Below are 19,800 nucleotides of genomic sequence, written 5' to 3'. Positions count from 1 at the left end.
TGTTGTCAGAGGGAGAAAACGAGTCTTATCTGTGTGTAGGGAGAGACAATCTATGTCCTGGGGCTCAAGGTTCAATCTGCAGGGGAGAAGTGAAAAGTTGAGTGCCTTCAAAGTACTTGTAAATAGAAACTAAGCCAGTAGGAGAAAAACCTGGCCAAGCCCATTTTCCCTGAAACCTGGAAGGCCAGCACAAAAACCTGTTTTTGCTTCAACACAAAAAATAACTGAAAAAAAAAAATTTGGAAAATTTGTTTCCATATGAGATGTTCAATCATTTAGGCTTTCACTGCTTCCACACTATGCACTGCTGTGATTTTTACTCATTTACTTGGCCCTACTTACCTTTCTGAAGTTCTGTATCTGCATAATTAGATAGCTAGTTAAGTTGGATGTGGCAAATTGTATTTTCCAAAGTCAGTCAAATAACCCCTCTAGCCCACATGTTCTACAATATAACCTTGTCACTCCTCTGTCAACAAGTGTAACTCACTTCCCTTCCCCTGAATCTGGGTTGACCTTATGATTTTGCCTGTAACTAAGAAAAATATATCCCAATATCTCCATTATACACTAGACATATAGTATGTGCTTTACAGAACAAAATTTTCTATTAAGAAGCTTCAACACAAGGCATCATTAAATACCTAGTTCAACATTAGATTGGGTATAGCATGAATTGATTCAATATCAGATTTTGTTTAGAGATAAAAATTCAATCACATTATTGGGGGATATTATAAACATACTAAGGTGAATCATTTAACAATAAATGATTGGGATAAATCTTTGGCCATGGGACCATGGTACTCATAAAATTGCAATTTTTCTATTTAATTTCTTTCCGGTCATGAGCAAAGGTAGAGAACATGGGTTGGCAAGCCACAGTCCATAGACCAAGTCAGGCCCACCATCTGCTTTTGTAAGTAAAGAGCTATTGGAACACATAGACATCTGTTCAATTACAGATAGTCTGCTGCAGCTTTCCTGCCACAATGTCAGAGCTGAGCAGTTGCAACAAAGGTTTTTATGACCCAAAAAACCTAAAATATTTACTCTGCCCATTTATTGAAAAAGTGTGCCATCTTTGATGTAAATCAATACTTTTCCCACTGTTAACAATAATAAGTTGCATAAGGTATATTTTATAAGACTAAGGAGAAATCCTTCTTGTGGGGAGGCTCTCTTCATTTAGATTTGAATGCAGGCAGGTTACATGGTAACCAGGAAGTATTTTCTCTGAGATTTAAGTAAAAGAACCACATTGATATTACTAACTGCGTCATCTACAGTGGCATACATAATCTGAGGTTGTTGGGATATTTGGTAAGATCCAGTCTCCTAGGATCACTAAATGGAGAGTAGGTGGTTAGCGGGACATTTAGAAAAGCCACACAACCAGTGTTCCAGCCATCGAGATCCTTGCCTTGTCTGCAGGTGTTAACCTGGCCCAGGGCTTGTCTGCTCGGCGGTCGTAGTCGGGAGAATCAGTGACTTCCACATACTCATTAAACCGTAGGATCCTTCGAGCTTGGAGCTCTGCTACTGTGGGTCTCAGGCTGAGCTGCAGAAAGACAGGAAAAAAAGGTGGAGTTGAGTGAGCCAGTGATTGCCTCATGGTGGCAAGTTTTCCATAGAGAACTTTTCCAAGTTATGGTTAAATAGGGTCACTTTCAGGTATCAAAAAAAAAAAAAAAAAAAAAGGCAGCAGCATCTTGGGAATTTGTAATGAGAACTAGAAAGCAATGTGCCCTAATTTTTGAAACTATAAAAAATCATCCTTGTTAGCTAGGTCACAGTCCTAGACAGCCATCTGCATTACACTCTTCCCCCCAACCTTCCTGGCTCTGAGATGAAGACCTGCCTGTCATCCCTGACACAAGGAGCACGCAGCCTTGAAGGCACCACGGTAGCGAGCCCGGGTATGAGAGGGTTGCTCTTGTGGTCCAAGGATTGAGACAAAGGTCGTGAAATTCTTAGAAATGAGAGTAAATGTCTCTGTTCCTGTTACATCAAACCCATATATTCAAAATGCTCAATGTTACAACACAGCAATGAGCCAGTGAAGGCTGTGCATACAGCACTGTCTTCCTTGAGAAAAGAAGGACCCAGTACCCAAGCTTGCCTAGAAAAGTCACAGTGCAGGAAAGAGGAGGGGACAGTTGCTGGAGAACCATACTTCAGTGGGGCCCAAACTGTTTAAAATCAGCTGCCACCTTTCCAACACCTCTGATCACTTGGGTTCCTCCATGTGATCTTTGCCAAACTAGAATCCTACGAATCGAGCCAGCTCTTTGGGTGTTGACTTTCCTCTCTTGGCCCTTTCTAAAGCCCAAACTGCTCTGATGGCTGAAAGAAACCTGACTTGCTGACTAACAGCAGCATCTACTCTCAGTAATTGAGGTTTACCCCTTTTTATGGCCTTCTCAGTAGGGACAAAAAAAAAAAAAAATCATAGTATTTCTGGATAAATAAACCCAGGACTCTGTTTCACCTATAGGGTTCATTTTCAGTATCTTTTCTTTCTCATCAGTATCTGGCTATAGTTAGACTGTCTCCTCTTTGGGGATATTCCATATTTTCATAGGCTCAAGAATAGTACACTATGCATGGACTCTGCAGTTGAAAGTAGCCCCTTTCCTGGCCTCAGTTTTATCCCAACTAAATTCAGAGGCTGAACTAGGTCAATGCCCTGATTGAGACAAGACATTTAGGGACTCTTAAAAGGCCTAGGTCCATACCCTGCGCCTCTCTGATCTGGGATATGGTAACTACTCCTTCTGTCTTCATAGAGCCCTAGTAGACAATAGACAGGGGAGGGAATAAAGCATGTGGTTCTATTCTTCTCCTAGCTGCTGTCCAACTGGATTGCAGGTGGAGGTAAGGACATAGAGGAAAACTTGTCCCTGAGGACCAGCCAGAAGGCAGGGGATCAATGGCTACACAGGTCAGAAATTCTCCATTCAGTTTTGCCCCTTAGGATGGGGCCAACAGTGTTACAAGCTGACTGTCCCCTGTGGCGGGGAGCTCAGTATGGTGGTGGCAAGTGGGAGGAAGGGAGAAGGACAGGCACTGTCATTTCAAGGAGGGACCCAGCTGGACTGAAAAAAGACTCTGTGTATAGCAGTAGTGAGCCCTGAGCAAGGAGAAGCGGCTACTGCTCACCAGCAGCTGAAGTACAAGGCCACTGAAGGCCAGCAGAGCCATCCCCACGGATTTCAGAAGCTTTCAGCTTGATCATTATTTGACATTTAGGAGCTTTGGGAAAACAAGAAATGAATTAAGATCTTTTTCCCTGAAAAATAAAAAATCTTTCCAAATACAGTCCCTATAACTTTTCCATGGAAATGGAGTATTTCCTGCACCCACCTTGAAATGCTTCTCCTGTGATCTCCTCAGCCAACCCACAAAAATGTGGGTCAGGCCACACACTTCACTGCAATGTCATATTTTAGTCACTCTGCCCTTTTCCAGGTATGAAAGGTATAGCTGAAGAATTATTATAAGAATTTATAATGAAATATAAGCTCTGATAGTACTTAATTTTCCAAAGACTGTTATTATTTTAACAGAGAAAAAATGATGGCCTTGGAATCAGATTTATATTTTATAAATAAGTAGAAACAGTTGTCTGAGTTTTGGAGGGAAACCATTTGTCAATTTCAGTAGCGTTGCAACTGGCAGGGTAGATGATCATGTTCACTTCATAAATTATTCCTCCAGCTCTCAAACAGAATAGTGGCATATATTCACTGGTACCAAAACATTTATCTAATATTTTAAAAACTAAATGTAAAGTACAAGTATTTTTTAAACAATTTTAAAAAATGGAAATATATCTGCTGAAATGCTGATGATGGATGTCTCTGAATGGAAAACTCCTGTGTAATTTTATTTTATTTTTGTTCCTCTTTTCAGTTTTAAGAATTTTAACACAGAATGTGTATTTTCAGAACCAGAAAATGCAATTTAAAACTATCTGGTTACTAACTTGTCAAAACTAACATTGTATTACATTGATTTTAATACCAATGATTACAGGAATAATTACTAATAGCACTAATTACTCCTAAATATGAAATTTTTAATTTTTAAAAAAGCAATATATATTTCAAAACACACAAGCTCATTCACAGTCATAATTTTATCACCTTTCTGCTGAGTCTGCGTTTAAGTTCCATTTTTGCTTCTTGTTCTTCCTCTTCATTCTTTTCTGTTTATTAAGGAGGGAAAGGCATGATGACTTAGTTACTAAAGATAACTTTATAATCAGAAGAGCATATCAGGCCACAATTATCAGACTCTAACAGAAACTGATCAAACACTTCTTTGAGAAGCTGCCAAAAGATTTTGTAGAAAGATAACTTATATATGAAATTTTTTCTTGTAGGAGTGGTTTACTAATTTTAAACCTTTTTGTTTCCTGACTTCTTGCTCCATTCTGAAAACACACAAGAGTGCCTATCAACTCAAGGACTCATCAAACACAATTTACCAGAACTCAGATAAAAGTTTACTTCTGGATCTGATTTTCATGTGAAAATCTGAGACATATTAGAGGAGCAAATTAGAACCATCCGATGCATGTCTGAGCTGCTGATTTCCATTCAAATCCAACCAAAATATTTGATTTGTCTTCCTTGGTTTCCATAGAAGCAGAATGTAAGCATCTCTTTGAACCGTGCTTTCAAACCAGAACATTCCGAATGGGGTTACGGTGTACTGTGGGTGGAAACGATTTATTTTCTGGTGACTTTGACTTTCCAAAGGCTTCTCTTTGTCTACTGCTTCACCAAGTAGTACAGTTTAACGCTGTCCAACAGATGAGATTAAAGAAAAATAACATGAAGAATTGTTTTAAGAAACAAACAGCCCTCCAGGTTTTATGAGCTGCTTATTTGAGAACTTTTCTCTGTTGCTTCCTGCAGCACATCATCTATTTGATACGTGAGGACAGATCTTATTTCTTGGATACTAACACTTATGAAAGATTATCTTTTAAAAAAAGCCATTACAAACTCTACAAGAAAATTCACAGTCTAAAGGCTCAACCAAAAGGTTGAAAAAGAAAAATCTCTTCTATGAAATATAATTATATTTATTTTTAAAATTCAAAGACTTCTTATCCCTAAGATTATTAAAATATTAATATTCCATACTTGCAACACTTGTATTTCCTTGTTGAACAGGCTAAATTCACTATGAATTTGCCTTCTCTGGACAGGGAAGTTTCTACATCCTTCTGAAATACTAATCTTAATTCAAAAGAAAGAGAATGATCAGTCTATTTAGGGAGTGAACACAAAATCAAATAACTCATGAAACAAGAAACAACTAGTTTATATCCTTTCATTAAATGCCTATAAGTGTTAAATTGTTCTATAATTCAAATTTTTTCCTATGAAAATAGTATAGGTTTTTCTAACTGCTTTACAAAATATATCTTTTCAGATCTTTAAAATACATACTTAGCCTCAATTAATTACTTATGAGTAGGATAAAACACATGGATTGTCAGTTATACAAAAGAGACAAATGACAAACTTGTGGGGCATGTGATTCACATCTAAGCTTTACAGGGTGAGGGCTTTGATGATATTATTAATGAATAGTCAATTCTTCCTATGCAGTAATTATGCTACATTTTTAAAGGTAATTTTCAAAAAGATGGATATTTAGTGCATCCCAAAGCCAACAAATATTCCAATTTTCATTAAATATGTAAAATGTAATTTCCTTCAAGGGAATATTAGGCAATTTTGCTTATTAAGCATATTGAATAATGAGGTAACAGCCAGTGATATTTTGAAAAAGGGCCAGCTGCAGTAAGGGGAGTTAAGTAAACAGGATTTCACTATCTGGGGACTCTTTTTTGGCATCAGGAACTGACTTCCTCATATTTCCCAGTTTCAAAACTTCTAAAGAAGCTAGAGGAAGACGGTGAGAGGTGGAGGGAAGCTGACATGACTTTTCCTCTGAGTCTTATTAAACAGTTATTGTAAAATCTCTTAGAAAGTTAAAGTTAAACTTTAAGATTAATACTTGGAAATTCAAAGGTTTTGGGTTTTTTTTTTTTTTGCATATTTCCTTCATTTTTTGATTCATTAGAGGACCAATTAGGAAGTAGTGACCTTTCTGGTCACTTTGGCCTGGAGGGATATTTGTGAAGGAAGTGACGCGGTTCATTGACAATCTTGTTCGCAGCAACTCCCATCACAGCAGAGAGGGGTGGAGGCTTCAGAACAGCCACAGGAAGCATTTCCCATAAACACACAAACAATACATGTGGTTCAACAGCCACAGGCACCACAGGAAACCTGCCGGGCTGGTAAGTGTTGCCCAGACTAGGTTGCGGATGAGTGAAAAGGAGAAGAAAGAAAAGTATAGAAGCCCCAACAACTACAGTATTATATTCTTGAGTCATCAATTCAGATTAATGGGTTCAAAAAAGTCAAATATTTTTTGTGGTTTCTGTTTTTGCAGTTTTGAATGTTTCCATGTGGCTGTTCACAAGTGAAAATGCAAGTATAAATTTATGTTGAAATACATAAAAAATAAGCTGGATCAACAGATGGACAGATATGTGATAAAGCAAGGTATTAAGAGTAGAATATAGATGGTAGCTGTACGTATTTACTGAAAAATTCCTCCATCGTTCTTATAGATTCAAAAATTTTTCATACTAAAATGTTGGGGAAGCATACATACAGAACTCAATGGCCTAACCCACTTTTTTTCTGTAAAAGACAGACATGCACTTTCAGCTAAATATTGCTAACAGGGTCTTTTTCAAATCTTGCCCTGTGAAAGGTATTCCATATGCATCACTTTTCCTGGTTTGTGAAAGCTGAGCTTTCAAGCAGAAGTTTCTTTTTGAGGCTTTTTAAGGAATTAGCTCTAAATGCATAACTAAATATAACTTAATATCCATGTTTTTTTCAAAAATTTTAGTGTCACCAACATAGTTGGGAAAGAATTCAAGTAAGAAGTAATTAGGAGAATGACACTAAGCAAGAACACTTTTCCTGTGGCATCTGATGAAAGCTGCCAACATTTGCTATCTCATTCATGTGTGTTCTACCATCAATGGGCTCTGATATGAGAACTACTGAATGTCTTATGCTGTGAATAGTTTCCCAGTTGGTCCAGAAAAGATGATCCAGAAAAGATGACCTAGTTACTTCAAAATGACACCATGGCACACACACACTTTTCTTTGAAGAGATCATCCTATTGCTTTTTGAACAAAAGCTAGAGGTGAAACACAGAAACACAGGACAGCAATCTACCTGGAAGAACACAAAGGTAAAGAGGGACTGAGCAACGCTCGTAGCTAAACCATTCAGCTCCCTGGGACCGCCCTGCAAAAAGCCTGGGAAAACTGCTAGAATGAACCTCACCGGCTCTCTTGGCTTCCCTTGGCTATACAATACTGTGTCAGGAGATCACAAGCCAGTTATCAGCTTCTCCAGACTGGAAATGTGTCTTTTGTTTCCAGAATAAACATTCTTAGATGTACTTAGAAGGAAGTGAAAAACGGGCTGGAGTGAAATCTAAAGTTGACTTTGGTGTTTCACTCTTTCCCAAACCTCCAGGAAAACAGGGGGTATAAAAGCCAACATAGCACTTAAGATCAATGTGTGATAAATTTATGGATCCATGAAACAGTTCCTCAAACAACCAAACTCCAGTGTGGTTTGGCACTATTTGTCTCCCAGGAGCAGGAAAGAATTACCCAGAACTTGCTTGGCCATTTTTTCTAGGTATTGTATCAGGCCTCCAAAAGGACATAATCTCTTTAGGAGCTTATGGTCTATATTTGAGCTTACTTAAAGTTTAATTCAACAAATATTCACTAAGAACTCATTATTGAAAGCAGTGAGCCTTTTTTCATTTTGTTTGGCTGTCAAAATTAGACGTTGCTTTCACCCTTCCTAAGTTAAAACACATACTGTGCCTTCTTTTCTAGTCATGATTTTTTCTTCTCCAAAACAGGCTCTTCCACACACTGACCGTCACGTTAGTCCTGGGGTTCTGTTGCAAGTTATGCTCACAAATAAAAAGGAAAGAAAGCATTGCAAGCAAAAAGACCTTAGAGATGGGGAAGATGCTACCCTCTGTGTTAAGCCTGCACTGTTGGGGTATCTTAGTGATAGCAAGTAGAGTAAAAATCTGCAACTAAAATACCTCTTTCCTTCAGGAAGGAAAGCAGCTCAGATGGGCATCCGGTAGGCCAATTCAACTCTGCCAGCCTGATAGAAAAGATTTTCCCCATGCCAATGGCTCCTTACCATTGCAGTACTGCCCAGAGATCTGCCCATCCCTGTTCTTTGGTGTTTCGTATAGTAAAAAGCTCTTTAGAAACTAGATTAATAATATATAAAACACCAGCTAAGCTCATCTTAAAAACAGCCCTTTGTTAACTCACTGCAGTTGGTAGCCACATTGACACACAGGGGCATGATGGACTGCCTCTCTGTCAGACTCACTCTTTAACACAGAGACGCCAATCAATACCGCTAGAGTAGTAAGTACAGATTAAAGTCAGAGGATGGGGGGAAAAATGGGAAAATGAGTATGAGAACTCTGTAAGTGCTGAGAAACTACAAACACCTTAAGAGGGAAGCAGAGTTACAACAAAGGAAAATGAAATATATTGAAAAATTCCTTTTACCATAATTTTGTTTTACATGGAGTCATTTGTTGAACCAAGCAATGAACTGTATTATTAATAATAATATAAGAATGTTTGATTTATTTCTTTGTGGATTCTCTGGCCTTTTCTTTGACATTTGTTTGCAAGTAGACTAGGACATTTTCTTCTATTTAACATTTGGATGAGAGAATGCATGGAGCATATTTCATCTTTTCTAACAATTGTTAAGACAACGACTCTAGTCTGATGGATATCAGGGTCAAAGATCTAAATAAAAAATAAAATTCAAGAATTTTTTAGTATATAAATAACTATATGTAATTGTCTTATAAATAGACTATTTCAGTTAGTTGTGAGTGGTGGTTTCCTACTAATAAATGGAACATGTCTAGAAGCAGTTTATTAATTATTATACAAAGAACCCTTGAGTAATATAGAATACTCACGTTTCAATATATTTCTTTGCTCTAATTCTTCAGTTGTGGGTCTCTGGCTGAGTCTCCTATGATGACAAAAAGGATACACTACAAGTTACAAATAAGGACCCTTTAGTTGGAGATGCAAAATAAAATAACAAAGCAATGTTTCTTTTTTTAAATTATTTTCAGAAATAAAAGTTCATTTTTTAAGTTAAAAAATAAAAGTCTTCTTCCCATTACTTTGGAGATTACAGATGGCAGCTAAGTCTGCTAACTCTCCCCCTTCTCCATCTTCTCTCTTCCCTTTAGAAACAGAACTGCCTGGGTTTTAGCGAAGTGTCTGGCTCCAGCCGTCTGCCTCCCCAGTAGCTGTATCTGGTTATGTGACTGAGTTTTTACAATGGATGGGACAGATTGATATTTGTAACTTCCACTTTTTACCCTTAGAGTGACTGGGTGTGTATCCTCTCCTCTACATTCCCTTCTAGCACAGGCTAGAGCTTAACCTTGGTGGTGGAAGCCAGTTCTGATCCTGCAGATGAGACTATCCAGAGGAAGGGAGAGAAGTAAGAGGCAAGGCAATGGTGCTCGCCCGTGCTGGTTGGCCCTCTCTCTCTGATTGTCATGTGAAAAAGAAAGAAACATACCTCACTGGAGCCCCTGTGCTTTTTGGTGTCTGTTACAACAAATTAGTTAATATGTAGATTATCAGAGTTTAAAGCAGGCTGCTGCTCAAGAGGCCATGCCAATTTAGGAGAGACTGTCCATACTGCACAGTACTGTACATGGACCTCTGCTATGGGGGCCTGAAATGAACATATTATACATAAATTTATCTTGAAATCTACAGGCCCTTCCTATCTGCCCTCAAGAAAATCCAGGTTCATTTGGGATTAGATGCTAATCTATTTGACATGAGATCTGAATATGCTAATAATCCTTAATAACTTTGCTCTTGGTCATGTTTATGTGAGTAATTTGTTGTTAATCAAAGAGAAAAACTTTTCTGGATATAAGCTGAATTTGTGCAAAGTAAACTAATATATAGGAAACATAATCTTAAAATCAGATATTATGAATTTTAGATATGGCTATGTCAGAAATGCTATGAAGGACTGAAATTAATATTTTAAATATCTCATTAAAATATTGTTTACATTTAATCATTATCAGAGCTACCTTGAAATTAACTTCTTAAGTATTTGAGCCACAAAAAACCTCAGTGAACATCTATGTCTATGCTAGCTAGATTTTGTGACATCCATGGAGCCATATATCTTGTCTATGTATCTGTAATTACAATATATTGGACTCTTTGTAATATCCCAAATACATCATCTTTCTTTTACTAATGGAGTTTTCTCCCTCTGGAATGCCTTCTCTCCTTTTCATCCTACTGAAATCTTAGAAATGATTCACAAAATACCTTGAAGCTGTCTTTTCCTGAAAGTGAAAATTAAAGAAACAGTCCTGTTTTTTGCCCGTACACAGTAGTGGCACAGACTACACAATGATTAAAGCACTTAACACACAGGTCAATATAAAGACAATAATCACAGCTATCATTTATCCATACTTTCAAAAGTCCCAGATACTGTGCTAGGTACTTTACTCATATTATTTTGAATCCTAAAACCAATTTGCAGAGCAGCAGCCAGCTCCCATTTTACATATGGGGAAATGATAGATTGCTACTATTTTTGTAAATGTAATTTCCCTTTTCTATTGTTTTCTTATTATATGTCAGTGTTGTATAAATGATATTGGCTTTTATAGATTAATCCTACATCTGTGAACCTGCTGAAGTTATTATATAGCAATTTCTGTACATTTTTCCAAAGTTTCCTAGTACACAGCAACATCTATTTGGAGTATTTCTTTCCTATAATTTATATCTTGTTTCACTACAAATAACTGTGGTCAGACTTTTAGTACGGGAAGAATGGGAAGCCTCTGTTTGCCTCTCTGTTTAATAAAAATGACTTTAAGGTCTCTATAAACTAAAGTTTCAGCATAATTTTCAAAAAACCCTTTATTACTGATTAGGTGGGTAAATGAAACCTCACTTTTTAACAGCTTACTATGATGAACTACGATGATATTCTTTGTTTTTAGGGGATACACCCTATTTTGCATTATTTTACATTATTCTCTTTTGTACATTCTTCTTCACTGCAACATAGAAACAAGGACAATAAAACAATCAAAAAACCCAGGCACAAAGCATAAAATAGGAGACCACATACAAGAAAGAAGGCTGGGCAGAGAGCCTAGCATCCAACATCCTAACCTTGGTTCTGCTACTAAGGAACAACGTGTCCTTGAGAAATTCCCTTCATCTTTCTGGGCCTGAGAAAGGCCGCTGTTTCTACTTGGTAAGATTACTAGCTTGACTTGTAAGATCCTTCCAGCTCCATACTGTTAATCATGTTAGTTCCTAAAGCAGGAAATGGTCAAAGTTTAGCGCTGCAGTGAGACCAGCATGAAAAAAGGGACCATTGGGGAACTATTCTTGAATTCCTTCCAGACTCTTGGGGAGAGTTCCAGGGCAGAGGGACACTCTAAGCCTCTTCCTGGACTGCCCGTTAGGCTGAGTTTTCCCCTCACGTAGATGTCACCACAGCTGCCGTCCATGAAATCAGTATCTGGTGCCATCACATGACCTCATAGGGGCCACTCTCCCTCTGGGGAAGCAGTCAAGGCCTGCAGAACCCTCAGGGCAACCCCCAGCTGCACTGAAGTCATACAAGTCTTCCATTTCCAAGTGAGGACAGCAGCTGCCTCCACCTCCAAACGCAGGCTGTTCCCTTCTCCCAGTTATGCACCCTCCTGATGTGTATGAAGAGTAAGAGAAGTCATTAGAATTACTGATATTTCAATGTACTTAAACCGCTAATCAAAAATGAGGGCTTCAGCAGGAATGAAAATTCACTTCTGTGGACTTCCACAGTTATTAGTGGCAAAAGCAGAAATCCCACTCAATGGCTTTAGGCAGCAAGAGATGTGAGATGACCCATTCATTTGAAGCTAAAAGGGGAATTCCGTATAGGGGGTGTGGCTACCTGACTTGATGGAGTTAGCCCACTGAAGCTAACCAATCATGTTTGCAGTCTCACAACACCACACAGAAATGTTCGTGAAATGGGCAAATTGTGGACCTTGAGCCAAGTCCAGCCTGTCACCCTTTTTGGTAACAGTTTTATTGGCTCACAGCCATTCTCCCTTGTTTATATATCATTATGGCTGCTTTCATATTGCCCCAAGCACAGCCAAGTAGCTGCAACAGAGAATGGCAGGCAAGTCCTGAAATATTCACCTACTGGTCCTTCATAAAAAGATTTGTTGATCCCAGGTTTAGATGCTGGTGACCTCAAAGCCACTGGCTATTTGGACCAAAGGGCAGGTTCTTTCAGGGGTTCACCATCCAAGACCAACTTCTAGAGATCGCATGGGCCAGGTGTGCCACAAGGAAATCACAATGATCCCAGATAAGTAGGAATCTTCGAGAGGAAGAAAAGCATGAAATGGTCAATGCTGGACCAAAGTTTCAGCAATTACCTGACAAGCTTGGTTCCAATTTGCTGTCGGATTTCCTGCCTCTCTTCCTCAGATGTGCGTTGCAAGATGTTTTTGTCCTCTAACTCTTTCTTGGATGGTCTGTTGCCAAGTTTGATAGCAAGAGTATCCCTTCGTCGTATTTTACTTGCCAAAGCACCTGAGGATTAAAAAAGGGCAGAAATGCAGAGAGCAGCTCTGAGCCAGTGGTACTAGGGTTACACATGGCACACGGATCAAATCCTTTATCCTTCATGCAAAAGGGGAAACTTAATTAACCTAAGAGGAAAAAGCTTTTGAGTTGGATGGAGTTCATTTTGAAAAAGACTAAAGAACTCTTTTTTTAAAAAAATGTTCTGAAGAAGATTGGGACACCATGAAAAACTTGGAAGTATCACCTCATCATTTGGAAAGTGATTTTTGAAGTTTGTTTTGCCGAAATGGTAGATTACGGAAATTACTGATTGCATAATGCCTTGTCTTTTTCATGTTTTAAAAAGTCAGTTCCTTTACTTATGCTGTACAGTTAATCCTTGTCTCGTCCTTTCCTTCACTCTGGCAAAGACCCTACCACACTGCTGGCAGAGGCCCTACAATGTAGAGCAATAACTTAACTCTCAGCGACCCAGGAATCCCTAAAGTCTCAACAGATGCTAGTTAATACCAGATGGCTCATATTTTCCCCCACTCTGTCCAAATTACAAGGAATTGAACAAACTGCTGTTTAAGCATTATGACAGTCATGGCTTTTCATAATCTATAAATTCAATCCCACAGGTCATCCTGCTCAGAAGGCTTAAAAAATTCCAGCACTTTCTAATTCCCTGAGTTACACACGTGTAGTGAGAGTGTTCCACTTTAGTATCATTCCTTCTAGAAGGCAAACTATCTCACTCTCTGGGAACAAGGGGTAGCTTTTAATTCTAAAAGGTAGTTGTCTCTTGACTCATTTCTCCCTTTCTTCAAACTGTAGTAGAACAGGGAGTCAAATTCTCTAACACCTCCAAGGAGCAATCTAAGGAATCCTGCACTGATGCTCTTTTTTCAAGAATCAGGGCAAAAAGACCTTTTGACCATTCTGAGAAGGCTCTCTGTGCCTAGAAAGTGTTGGTTCGCTTCATCAATGCAAATACATCCATTCAGCTCAGAGATGAAGGCCAGACCCACCCTGTGACATCCCCTTCTGGAAAGACCCATCACCAAATGCTAAACTTCAGGACATCCACATTTCCAACTTGCGAGAGGCTTTGTTCCTCAGGAAAGGCAGCCGCTTCTGTCCACCACCCACTCTCCTCCCACCCTGTGCAAACAGTCTTACTTTCTCCACTGCCGTCCTCATCCTCATCCTCTTCCTCATCGTCATCAGTGTACAAGATGGGTCCATCGGAGTCAGAGTCGTTGGCCTGGTACTCCCTCAGGCCCTCGTCCTCTGGGGCACTGAAGGACTCTGAAGAGTCTCCCATCAGCCCCGGGGAGAGCAGCTGAGGTGCTGCCTTCCCCAGCTCATCTTTGGTTGTGAAGCTGTGAAAGGCACAGAAATACAAGGGTGATGCAAGGCTCAGGTCAACCCAAGGGGACACCACCACCACAAGAAGCAGAAGCCAGACATGGGCCAGCTCAATTCACTGAAATGGAAGAGCAGCGCAGTATTACTTCTTAAGATTATACATTCCTCGCCAATTTTTTTTTTTTTTTTTTTTTTTTTTTTTTTTTTTGCCAAGCAGAGTTAGACAGTGAGAGTGAGAGTGAGAGAGAGAGTTATAGACAGTGAGAGAGACAGAAAGGTCTTCCTTCCATTGGTTCACCACCCAAATGGTCACTATGGCCAGCACGCTGCACCGATCCCAAAGCCAGGAGCCAGGTGTTTTCTCCTGGTCTCCCATGCGGGTGCAGGGCCCAAGCACTTGGGCCATCCTCCACTGCCTTCCCAGGCCACAGCAGAGAGCTAGACTGGAAGAGGAGCAACCGGGACAGAATTCAGTGCCCCGACTGGGACTAGAACCCGGGGTGCCGGTGCCGCAAGGTGGAGGATTAGCCTATTGAGCCGCAGCACCAGCCTAGCCAATAAAATTAAGACTTGACTAGATTGTGTCCAACATGTTTAGCGAATGAATATACTAAATCTGTATTTTGCAAATTTATTTTTACATAGAAATGGGGGTCCAGTGGAAAGAATAAGCTAGAAACTAATGGATATTTGAGTGCATTTTTTTATTTGATCAGTTAAAACCTCAGTTCCTTCAGGAATCTTCCATGAGCTGTCAGTTTAGTTTCCTGACTTATCCCTCTGTTTTTATGACTTGAAGATAGCCAACCAGAGTACTTAGCACAATGTACCTTGATCACACAAAACTTGTCTGCCTTCTAAATACCCACAAGTCCCTAGACTAATGGGACTCACTGTTTTGCATCCTCATAATGGCATAGAAAAGTACACCTTCTTTCATTAATACAGGAATTAATCCTATTTTCATCCTAGCCAGTATGTCAACAGAGAAACTCATAGATCCTATCTGCTTTCATTTCTCCATTTGTAAAGCTTCCTCTCACAGGGCTATTATAATAACATGAGATGGAAAGTGTGAAAGTTAAACACACTCTTTAAAAGGAAAGTGAAGTGCAAGGATGCAATAATTTTCTATTATTTAGCTTGGTAAGAGTGTCTGGCTTAAAGTGTTTCTATAAATATATAAAACTTGGCAATTTTCAAAGACTAGAATAAAATATACTTTACATCAGAAGCATATCATATAATAAACTCCATGTCATCTCCATTTGAAGATACATAAGATCCCCCAAATTACATTCTGATAAAAATAGAAGAATCCAAATTTGGATGTCACACTCTGAAAGACTTCTTGGTACAAAACATGTGTCTGCTGTTCTCACTAACCAAAAACAAAACAAAGAAAACCAAAGAGCATTCTTTAAATAATGAATGCATGTCAATTTTATCAGAATATGAGGGATTTAAAGTTCTGCTTCATGGTTATACATGAGCCTAAGTACTCTCTAAAATCTCCATTTTTCACTTAGAAAACCCAACAGCCTAAACTCTTGTTCTCAAAGGGGACGATGTGAAATCTTGTCTTAAATATAACATAGAATTATCATTTTAACATTTTAAATGTACAATTCAGTAGTGCCTGCACATTGTTGTGTAATCATCACCACTACTCACATTCAGAACTTTTTCATCTTCCCAAACTGAAACTCCGTTCCCCAACAAACAGTAACTCCCCATACCTCCTAATCCTCAGCTATTAGCAACCACCATTCTACTTTCTGTCTCTACTTTCTGTCTCTACGAATTTGACCATTTCAGGGACCTCATGTAAGTGAAATCATATGTTTGCCCTTTTGGGCTTTATTAACTTCACGTGGCCTAATGCCATCATGGTCCATTCATGTTGTAGCACGCTGTAGGTCCTTTCATTTTGTGGCTGAATGATATCCCTCTGTATGTATATCCACATTTCGTTTATCCACTCATCATTCAGTGGATATTTGGATTGTTTCTACAGCTTGGGTATTGTAAATAATGCTGCCATGAACGCTGCTGTACAAATTCAAGACCCTGCCTTCAATGCTTTTGACTACACACATAGAAATAGAATTGCTGAATCATATTGTAATTCTATGTTTAGCTTTTTGAGGAATCACTGTGTTGTTTCCCACAATATGAAATCTCATCTTAAATAAGGGATATATTTTTATGGGAAAACTTTTCCACAGTCCAGTTTTTACTTGGTTGCTGCCAGAAACCCTGTAAATAAACTTATTGGAGACCACAGCACATTGAAAAAATATGCCCAGTACTAATATATTCTGGGTAGAAAAACAAAAGGTACTTCAGCGAAGAGTCCTGATAGTTGTTTGTGTTATTGTTTTTGTTACATCACTCTTTTTTTTTTTTTTTTGCAGTTTTCAAAGAGTTGAGCATATATTTATAAGTGTGTTATAGTACAGACAGGGCATATGATGTATAGTTCACAGAACTGGGGAAGACCATGGGTGAGTTGCCCAATTAAGGTAGCAACTCGAATCTAGAACTCAGGCTGAAGGTTTTTGGCCTACTTATTAAATGTCAAATAATGGGGCCGGCACTGTGGCATAGTAGGCTAAGACGGCATCCCATATTGGTGCCAATTTGTATTGCAACTGCCTAACTCTCTACTAATGGCTTGGGAAAGCCAGTGGAAAATAGCCCAAGTACTTGGGCCCCTGTACCTGCGTGAGAGACCCAAAAGAAGTTCCCGGCTCCTGGCTTCACATTGGCCTAGCTCCGGCTGTTGCAGCCATTTGGGGAGTAAACCAGCAGATGGGAGACCTTCCTCTCTGTCTATCCCTCCCTCCGTCTGTAACTCTACCTCTCAAAAAAAAAATAAATCTTAAAAAAAAGGCCATATCATGGTATATTTGTTGCAGACTTAGAATTTCCAGTTATATTAATACATTATACTTAATATTAAATATATTCCAAGTTTCTAGCAAGTAACTCATGACTTGGCTCTCTTTTTTTCCCCTCCTAGGATTCCGGGACATGTTGAATAAAATGTGCATTTTATAAATGTTTGTGGAAATAGACTGAATAGAATCAAGTCACTGTTGAATATGGCCTCAAAAAAAGGCCTATTAGTTTCTGCCTTACGTTATACCAGACGTATGTGTTATTGATGAGGCTGCCAATGAAGAGAAACCTACCAAAGAGTGAGTTCACTGCCATATGGGAACAGAGGTGGGTATTTTTTTATGCACAGCCACTTGCCCTCTTTCAAGTCTTGATATTTGTATTGCAAACAGAAGTCTCTTCATAAAATGACAGAATCTTCACACATTACTTGACTAAATATAACTCAGGCAGCGTTCTAAGTAAGGCAAGTAAGGAAGAGCCAAAAATTCTAAGTAAAATATTCACTTGAAGAAAGAATCTGGAAGGAAATTTGAGAGACTACTTACTCCAGGCTTATTAATTCAAGAGCCAACACAAAACACCCTGTAGGATGAATTATAATTTAAATGTTTAATTCCAAAGAATATAGCAGAGAAGGACATTTTTATGAGCTCTTCTAAGGAAGCATTATAATTAACCTGACTGGCGGGAAAATCTATTATAAATATCTCAATGTCTAACAAGGTCCGAAGCTTGCCTCCTCCAATTATAGCCCCAGGACACACGGAGAACAGGTATTTACCTCTTCCCTCTAACAGTTCTTCACATACTTGGGCTAAAGGCTGATATTAAGTTCCCAGCATGCAGTGTGATGCTTAGCTCCACAAAGTGTGGTTCCTAAATGTTCATGGAGATGAAGTGGACAGAGCCAGGTCATCTTTGGATATGCATTCTTTGCATGCTTAGGACCATCTAAGAAAGCATTCTGTATGGGGCTGGCGCTGTGGTGCAGAGGGTTAACCCCCTGGCCTGAAGTGCCAGGTTCTAGTCCCGGCTGCTCCACTTCCCATCCAGCTCTCTGCTGTGACCTGGGAAAGCTGTAGAAGATGGCCCAAGTCCTTGGGCCCCTGCACCCACGTGAGAGACCTGGAAGAAGCTCCTGGCTCCTGACTTTGGATTGGCGCAGCTCTGGCCATTGCCTCCAATTGGGGAGTGAACCAGTGGATGGAAGACTCTTCCCCACCCCCCACCCCCGCCTCACCTCTCTCTGTGTAACTCACTTTCAAATTAAAAAAAAAAAAAAATCTTAAAAAAAAAAAGTATTCTGTATGGTGCACCTTGTTCTTCAGTACACTCAACAATAAACCCATGCTCAGTCTATTTCCCCAAATTCCTATGCTATCTCATTTATTCTTTGTGGGTACACTGGACAATATTATGGAAGAAACTACTCTCACCTATTCTGTCTTGTTCATTTTTGTATCTTTGCTGCTTGGTATATTGCCCAGCACAGAGATGGCAAGCAAAAAATAAATTCTGGAAAGATGAATGTTCAGTTCTCAAGACTGGAAGTGACTGCAGTGCTGGAAAAAACTCATTATAATTAAATGAAAATACTTGCTACATGCTGGAAGTATTAAGAATACTGCTATGCATTGAACTGTTCCTCAGAATTCCTGTGTTGGAATCCCCAATTTGACAGTGCTGGGAGGTGGGACCTAAGAGGAGGTATTAATCCATAAATGGTTTAATACCATTATAAAAGGGCTCATGGGAATGTATTTGTTTTCTTGCACTTTGCCTTTCTACCTTCTACCATGTGATAATACAGCAAGAAGCCCCTCACTAGATGCCACTGTCTGTCTTGATCTTGGGCCTCCCAGATCTGTGAGCCAGTACATTTCTATTCATTATAAATTACCCAGTCTCAGGCATTCTGTAATAACAGCACAAAATTTATTCAGACAGACATCATAACTACTCGTTTCAATAATTTCTTTTCCCATGTATTCTATTAAAATGTCAAATAAACAAATTTAGAATTTGACATTTATTTATCTTTCCTTTGCTTTATTCCAAATGATGGTCCTCCAAATGATAAAAACAAAAACAAACTATTAGAAAAAAATCACAGAAGCAGAAGTAACTGCTTTAGAAAACATACAAAATTATTCAGAGCACAGAAGTTGGTGTACAGAGCTGGGTTTGAATTCTGGCTTTAACAGCTCTAATTAAGGCAATCTTGGACAGACTATTTTACTTTTCTCAGTGCCAATTTTCTTATCTATTAAACAGGAATATTTCATGGAAGATTTATGTGAACTGAATAATAATACATGTACAGCACTTAGTTTTTGACATTAAATAAGTACTCAGTAAATGAAGGTTATAATTTTCAGCAATAAAGTTGAAAAAGTTGGTCAAAAACAACCTAATTAATGTAATAAATTTTTAGAGATTTTTTATTTATTTATTTGAGAGGTAGAGTTACAGACAGTGAGAGAGAGACAAAGAGAAAGGTCTTCCTTCCATTGGTTCACTCCCCAAATGGACGCAATGGCCAGGGCTGTGCCAATCTGAAGCCAGGAGCCAGTAGCTTCTTCCTGGTCTCCCATGTGGGTGCAGGGGCCCAAGCACTTGGGCCATCTTCTATTGCTTTCCCAGGCCACAGCAGAGAGCTGGATTGGAAGAGGAGCAGCCAGGACTAGAACCGGCGCCCATATGGGATGCACAGGTGCCACAGGCAGAGAACTAACCTACTGCGCCATGGCGCTGGCCCC

At 39.1% G+C, this 19,800-nt stretch overlaps 1 protein-coding gene across 3 annotated transcripts in view; it reads right to left on the bottom strand.

Annotated features, from left to right (window-relative positions):
• Positions 1 to 19,800, bottom strand: part of PHACTR2 (phosphatase and actin regulator 2) — a 143,530-nt gene that overhangs the window by 29,303 nt on the left and 94,427 nt on the right. For all 3 annotated transcript variants that reach the window (XM_062186864.1, XM_062186865.1, XM_062186866.1), the window contains 5 exons: positions 13,946 to 14,148; positions 12,631 to 12,787; positions 9,100 to 9,155; positions 4,149 to 4,210; positions 1,424 to 1,561 (listed from right to left, as the gene is read on the bottom strand). In XM_062186864.1, the coding sequence (XP_062042848.1) occupies positions 1,424 to 1,561; positions 4,149 to 4,210; positions 9,100 to 9,155; positions 12,631 to 12,787; positions 13,946 to 14,148 (616 nt within the window). The remainder of the gene's footprint in view (positions 1 to 1,423; positions 1,562 to 4,148; positions 4,211 to 9,099; positions 9,156 to 12,630; positions 12,788 to 13,945; positions 14,149 to 19,800) is intronic.

The sequence above is a fragment of the Lepus europaeus genome, chromosome 3 (genome assembly GCF_033115175.1).
Source record: "Lepus europaeus isolate LE1 chromosome 3, mLepTim1.pri, whole genome shotgun sequence".
In the NCBI taxonomy this organism is placed as follows: Eukaryota; Metazoa; Chordata; class Mammalia; order Lagomorpha; family Leporidae; genus Lepus; species Lepus europaeus.
The sequence above is the reverse complement of the archived record's forward strand: the minus strand, read 5'-3'. Positions and strand labels throughout refer to the sequence as shown.